The sequence below is a fragment of the Pteropus vampyrus genome, unplaced genomic scaffold, assembly GCF_000151845.1.
Source record: "Pteropus vampyrus isolate Shadow unplaced genomic scaffold, Pvam_2.0 Scaffold15, whole genome shotgun sequence".
NCBI lineage: Eukaryota > Metazoa > Chordata > Mammalia > Chiroptera > Pteropodidae > Pteropus > Pteropus vampyrus.
In genome coordinates, this window is record NW_011888796.1 from 9,768,682 (window position 1) to 9,776,328 (window position 7,647).

Sequence of the window (7,647 nt, forward strand, 5' to 3'; positions counted from 1 at the left end):
GAAAAAGAAAGACAAGAGGAAAGTCAACAGCAAGACTCAAGCATACCTCCCATCAGTGGGAACAGAGCTAGGGAGGAGGTTTGTTAGAGAAAGTGGAGCCACACAATCCCCTTCTCCGTTCGCCCTCCGTGTGTGCCAGCCTCGGTGCCAGGCAGCAAGGCACTACAGCATGTGGAAAGGCAGACAGTTTTGCTGGCTCCCACTTGATCCTCAGGCCAAAGTCCAGGCAGAAGTTGGCCTTGTGGGGCTCCTGTCGTCCTGCCAACCCATGGCACTCCAGGGACACTGCTAAGAGAATGCTGGCCAAATCCTGCATGAGAAGTCACCTCCTTCACATTCTCTTCCATGTCGGGGGTTAGACTACAGGAAACCCCTTCTGTCAGATTTTGTGGTTAAGCACTAGCCAAGAAAAAGTAAGAGAAAGAAAAAGACAGCAACTTATTTAACCTCACACAGTAGAAAGAAAGGATTCTTCAAAGTAGTGGATCTGGGAAGGAAGCCCAACATCCCAAAATCTCAGCTCAGTTTGCTATTTTTTCATTTACCGATGGTTTTGGGAAATTTAAATAATTATGATCCTATCTACTTTGGGCCATCATATGATTGTCTTCTCAAAGAGAGAGTGGTCCAAAATGATTGCTGGACAAATACAGAATAATCCGCGCACCATTTGACAACAGTCAATACACAAAGCACATTTATTCAGACACATATATATATAGCTCCACAGTACAGATAAATTTAAAAAGCAGATATTATGATAAGGGTCTTCATTGGCCATTCCTAAGGCTATACATAAGAAATATTACTTTTGATAAGGTTCCTCCAACACCACATGTGTAGATGCTCAGATGAAGATTTACATCCATACATACAGATGTTCAGAAATAAACATGATCACCTCCCATGAATGTAATCTCTTTTCTGAACCAATAAAGACAATGCATTTCTAGGGAACATTTATTTGAATTTTATTACACTTTTTTTTTTTTAAAGAAAAGTAGGAATCATAATCTTACCTAATTTCTTTCAAATGGATAAACTTAGACAATTTATCAATGCTTCCCTAAATTTTTACACCACACTGAACTCCAACAGGTTTTTGTTTTAAGGTGAACCAGGTTTTCAGTTCTTCCCTGTGGAGAAGTTACTTTCAAGTCAGTGAAAGTTCTTGGCCCATGATTAAAAGTCTTTGCCAATTAGTACTCAACAACTTCAATTCATTTTTTTCTGGTTCAAGATGAGTAGGAGCCTAATAAGGCTGTGATAAAAGGGCAAAAGGCACTGAGAGCCAAAAGCGGATTAATGAGCTCCTCCATTTATTTGTCTTCCTAACAGCTGAACTGTTACAACTATTGACACTCTTCAAAAGGTTCCGCTCTGAACCCTGTCCAGGCGCTGCAGGCTCCAATGGACATCTTCAAATCCAGAGAATAGAGGGGCAAGAGCTTCCCCCGTGTGGTGCCAAAACCAACAAAGCCCCATGGATCAGGTAATGAAACTTCAGCTTTTCCCCCTTTGAGATTTATTTACTGGCAGCTGACAAGGGGCAAATTCAGCTCGAATTGTGCAGTCAAGGCCCTGTCAAGCTTTTAGAGGCACCCTTGTCTTGAAGCACCTTCATGACTGGCATTTCACTCAAAAGCCCTCGGCACTGGTCCTTAACAGCTTATGACATCACAAAGGACACTCCAGACAGATGCCTACATGGCATCCTGCAGCATTTTAAAAGAGAATTAGTGGTTTTAATTATGGTCGTAGTATGAAAGGGAACCATGCAAGCACCACAGGAGACCTTTGATCAGACCCTTTTGCTAGTACAATGCCACGGAACTGTGACTATTCCTGGTAAGGGGCCTTTTCTTGCTGAATGACTCACCAGTGATCTTTGAATGCAGACAAGCTTCTAGCCCTCCCTCTTCATTAGTGAGCATTTCTATACAGGGGCCTATATAGTGCTCGGAGTCTAGGAGCTATACAATTGGGGGGAAAAGAATCCCTACAGATTCGGGCCTCTACTTAGGAAGTGCTGAAGGACTCTGAGTGACTTTATTCATTAAAACAGGTTGCTATTAATTAACTGTCATAATAAAATAAAGAACTATTATTTGCATTTCTTACTATGTTCTCTTTAGTAATATGTATAAAAGATGCTTGTAACAGAAATGAATTTATTGAACCACTTCCCCATCCTCCCCCTCCAATCCCCGCCTTTTTTTTTTTTTTGCATTTTGGCAGCAGGAGCCTACTAATTATTGGGCCAGATTTATGAGCCCAAATAGAAGTAAAACATAAATATAAAATTAATTAAGGAAATCCAAAATCCTTTTGACTTGTCAATCAGTTTATGCAACTGAAAAAAAAAGCAAACAATGAACTAGCTTTATTTTTCAGTGCTTTCAAAGAAATAAGAAAATAAAACCTCAACTTTTTTCAAAATATCATCTGGCTGGTGTTTAGCTTGAACCATGAGATTGTGTAACAATCACAGCTACTCAAAAAAAAAAAAAAGTATTCTAATTTGCTACATAACAAGATTCGCTCTTTAAAACATTTTTTTCACTTTTGGGAAACAGAAAATGTCTTTGGTCTGGTATTAATGTTTTAAGAATTTAACCTTCAATACTGATTCCGATAAGCAGGGCCCATAAAAGATTCACGGCCAATATTTTAAATATACTAAAAGAATCCATTCTCTTTCAGAATCTAATCAAGCTAAGTCATTAGGTAAAACATTCTGGAAATTGGGAGAACTTCTGAAAGATTCTTGCTGAAATGCTAATTTAGTAAACATGGGCTAAACAGAATTTGCATAAATAGCACAAACTCAGTTACTAAGCCTCCCGAGAAACAGTACTGCTGTACCACGTTATTTCTATATGGCAAGTGACTTAGTCTGTAAATTGTTCTATACATCTCTTTTCTTGGAGGGAAAACTTCTGGACCCCAGAATTTTGGAAGCTGAATGACGAGCAGGTTTTTCACATTTTGCTGTCTCCGATGTTTTTCATATTTCTCAGACTTCGCAGTTCTTTTCTTAGGTGCTTTAGAGCAACTGAAATATCAGCCAGCTGTGGATCATTCGGTGCCTTCTTAGTGTAGAGATGGAAATGTTTGATGGTTTCAGATAACAAGACTTGGGGGTCTGCTCCTCTTTCCTGAAGGCGCAGCATCCGCTCACAGGCTATGGCATAGTTCTTGTGCCAATTCACTGGGTGTTCCTCTTGTATATAGACAATCTCCTTATAAAGCTGGAAAACAGCAAAAATGTTGGTATTTCATTGTTATCCCTTGACTTTTTTTTTCAAAAAACAGAAAACATAGGAATCAATAACACAAGAAAAAAAAAATCCAAGCGGCCTACAGTAAAAATCTAATCATTGCTAGGCCATGCAGAAAATGCAAGGATGTTACTGTAATTATTACAGTAGCAGGAGGCAAATGTGCTTCATCAAAAACTGCTTCTGGGGTTTTTCAGATGTTGCAGAGGGAACTTAAGACACACTGTGTCAGGGCAAAATGCTCTTCCTCCAGAAAGATGTTCTGGCAAAGGGATTTAGTTCTAATTCATGGAAAGCTATTTACTCAATAGGCAGAAAGGTTGAAACTCTACACTTAGCTGTTGGAGAAAAAAATAGCTTTCTTTAGAAAACTGCATGGAAAAAGAACTTGAAGGAATTTAAATTTTGTCCCTTATTTTTACATAAATTTTCCTCTATATTAAAAACAACAGTAATAACAATAGCAATGATAAAATGACTCAAGCAAATCCAGCATTGAACAGGCTGAGCATAACAGAATTTAAGGGGTATCCTTAAAGCAAGATATTGAAAATCTTCATAGATCCTATAATTACAATTTTGATAGTGGGAACTTTGCCCACAGGAATTAGGAATTTTGTTCTTCAACATCAGAGATAGTATTATTTGGACAGAGTTAGAATTTTTGATATGGAGTTATCTAGTGGAAAAACTCAAAATTTAACAAAAAAGTAGATACAAATCTGCGAAATGGAAGATTACATTTGTTTATTTGGGAATTTCACAGCCTTTTTGAAGACTGTCCAATTGGAATTACATCTGCAGGAACTTGAGTTTACCAGCAGACTCTGTGACAGCACAGCAGAACAAGTAATGATGCTCTCTCCATGAACAAATGCTTTCAAAATCAGAACTATATTCGTCACAACATTCAATTTAAAGGGATCCAATATATTATCTATTTCCCCAACTCCTGTTCCAGAACAGACAAAAGCATACTTAACCAATTTTTAAATAGTATAGACACAAAAAATTCCACAATCCATGTTCAAGATGTCATTTTGATATTTAATAATCTTCAGTCTTCAAGCTGCCCTTTAAAGCAATTTTCCCAAGTCTTCACTCCATAAAATAGGAAAGAGTCATCTTGCATTTTCATATGCATCGAAACTATGAAGTTAGCCTCCCACCTCTTCATTCTCTTGGTAAAATATTCTGTCTTTCTCTACCTTCCTTCAGTCTTTTTTTCTCTACTTGTTGCTTCTCTTCCCTAGTCTCCCTCCAGTGAGGGCTGTGTGTAAAGTACTGGGCATGCTGCCTGGCCCAGAGCAGGCACTCAGGAACTATTCAGGTTCTTTACTTCCCTAAATTTTCAAAATCTTCCTAGGGTTTTGGAGTTCAAAACAGAGGCCAGTACCTCGATGAGCATTTCCCGGTGGCTAAAATGAATGAAAGGCTCACTCATGACCTCCCTGCTATAGTCTTAGACATCAAAACAACCATACTACCTTTCTCTAGAATACTTCGTTACTGATACGTCATTATCTTATTCTGGATGACCCACTAAGCCATATGTGCCATATCTTAAGAAGCCAGTCATTTCTCATCATGTGGAATTATATTTCCTCCTCTGTATGTGTTAACTATGACATTAGTCTTGGTGGACTGTATCACATTTATTGGGGACATGTTCAACTTCTCAAATGTATTCCTAAAGATAATAGGGCTACTCACTCCCTACTTCTCTACTACACCTGAACTTAACGTCCCCGAGCTTAATGTTCTGTATGAACTATTGAACAGGATAATGTCAATAATGAGAATGTTCTTTTATACTTAATGAGAATGTTCTTGAACAACCAGTACTGGGGGGTGGATTTGTGTTGAGCCATCAAGTATTTAGCCCCATTGGCTTTGGAAACAATGTCACACATCTGGAGATATATGCAAAGGAGATACCGACAGACTGTGCTATAAACTTGCATTTACTGACAAAGGTAAAGCTTACAAGCCCAAAGAGACAATAAATCCAGGAATTAGCTTCAGTAATGGCCTAACAATTGACCATAGAGGAGACAGACTGCTGATGAGAATGTAAAATATTTGTAATCTCAGATTTCTCCCAACTAAATACTATCTGTTTTTCAAATAATCACAGAGTATTTGAGATGAATAGGGTGTGATGTGACCAGGATATGAGAAAGAATTTAAAGCCCACTTTTTTTGTTAAAGAAAAAAATCAAGGCTAGGAAAGGTTAATCGGCTTACAGTTGACAATTAATGGCGGAATGGGCCTTGAACTTGGACTTCCCAACTGCTAGCATGCTGCCTCTTATAATCTATTCCTTGCTTCCCTTGAGTGGGTACCTCAAAGGCTGTGTCATTGTCCCTGTGGTTCCCTCCTTATGGAATGTCCTCCCTCTCCCACTCTCTCACTACTCTGCTCCACCATCTGTCTGGCTAGCTCCTTCTGATCTTTCAAGATGAAACTCAAGCGAAATCTCCTCTGGAAGCCTTCTTTCCCTTCCTTACCACCCTCCCCTGCAGGAGGGTGTACTCAGGTACAGCTCTCTGTTCCCACAGTACCTCTGGAAACCTCTCATCACTTACAAGACTGAACTTAACTAAGGACTTTATCTTCTCTCTCTTGCCTGCTATCTTCTTGACAGCAGGGACAATGCTTGATCATCTCCACCACAACATCTGATACAGATTGGGTACTCAATAAATGGTCTGTGAGTGACTGAATACATGGATAAATAATGAACCAATGATCACACGGTTTTGGAGTAAAATTAGTTGTACTGATGGGACACCAGGCCAATTTGATTTAGCACTAAACACATGCCTGGCTGAGCAGAGCCACAGCAACCTAGAGATAGCAGAAATACCTCAATTGCTCGTGGATATAGCTTCTGGGCTCTGTTCTTACTGGCCAGTGCCAGGATGTCTGTTTTCCACCAGGAGGCTCCAAGACTATCTCTGAAGGTAGTTAAAGTGCCTAGTCCTATAAATCGCAAAAAAGCAGGGACTTGTTAAAACATCACTTCAGCAAGCCTCTGCTCTGTACAGCAGGTCCTCGAAAAACATCATTTCATTCAATGTCATTTCATTATAACGCTGATGAGATTCCATAGAAACTTAACTCTTGTTTACATCAGTTAGCCTATGGTAAAACTGGTCTTGCTGTATATTATCTCACCTAAAGTTGCCGAACCTATTGATGACATTAAGTAAGGATGTGCCGTCCTCTCATTTCCCATCACAGATGGAAAATGTGCAAGACTGTGCAAGACCGTGCAAGACCAACTGTGCAAGACTCTCAGTGTGGCTGAGCCGTCTGAAGGTTTGTTTGGCTTCTTGGAGCCACAGTTAAAAGACAGAGCCACTCTCCAAGAACTATCATTTTTCTCCTGAAATCTCAACCAGCCATGGCCCTTTCGTTTCAAGTGTAGCCAATAGAGGGCAACTTGTCAGTGCTTCTTTTAAATAAAGCCATTATATTGGTTTTCCATTGCTGTTGTAACAAATCATCACAAATGTAGTGGCTTAAAACAATATAAATTATCTTACACTTCTAGGGTCAAAAGTCATAAAATCAAGGTTCTTGTAAAATCAGCAGGGCTGTGTTCCTTCTGAAAGCTCTAGAATCTGTTTCTTTGTCCTCTCCAGCTTCCAGAGGCTACCTGTACACTCTACCTTGTGGTCCCTTCCCCCATCTTCCAGGCCAGCTGATCACATCTTCAGATCATTCTCTCTGACCTCCATTTGCATTGGCACATCTCCTCTCACTATGACCCTCCTGCCTCCTTCTTATAAGAACCCTTGTGACTACATGGGCCGACCTGGATATGATCCAAGATAATCTCTTCACCTCAGAATCTTAATTACATCTGCAAAGTCCCCTCTGCCATGTAAGGTCATATATTCACAGGTTCTAGAGATCAGGGAATGGACATCTTTAGGAGGGGTCATTATTTTGCCAACCACAGCCATTTACTTTAGACATTATTTGTGAAACGGATGAGTATTTTTCCACTTTCTCCACTGCTTTATAATGCCAGATAAAGCTGGAAACAAAAAGTAAAACCTCTACTGTGATATACTCCCTCTCTATCCCAAACGATCACCACCACCCTCCCATCAAATACATTTATACATATAAAAGTATAACATACGTCATATGCGTGACTGTAGAGTTGAACTTTCACATTTGAAGGCACATTCACAGTTTCTGCCAGGTTAAAGATAAAGAACGGTGTTTTCATCCTGGTGGTGGAGTTGCGGGGGAATTCATTAAAACCATGTTGTCAGCTTCACATTCAAAGCTAAGTCTGCCAGACTTTTCCATTGATAAGGAACATACAAAATCCTTTATTGCGTTATT

General features: G+C 39.5%; 1 protein-coding gene across 1 annotated transcript in view; it reads right to left on the reverse strand.

Moving 5' to 3' along the window:
- TMEM260 (transmembrane protein 260) overlaps positions 1 to 7,647 on the reverse strand; it is a 60,520-nt gene that overhangs the window by 2,233 nt on the left and 50,640 nt on the right. The window contains exon 15 of the mRNA XM_023526790.1: positions 7,439 to 7,567. Within this exon, the coding sequence (XP_023382558.1) occupies positions 7,439 to 7,567 (129 nt within the window). The remainder of the gene's footprint in view (positions 1 to 7,438; positions 7,568 to 7,647) is intronic.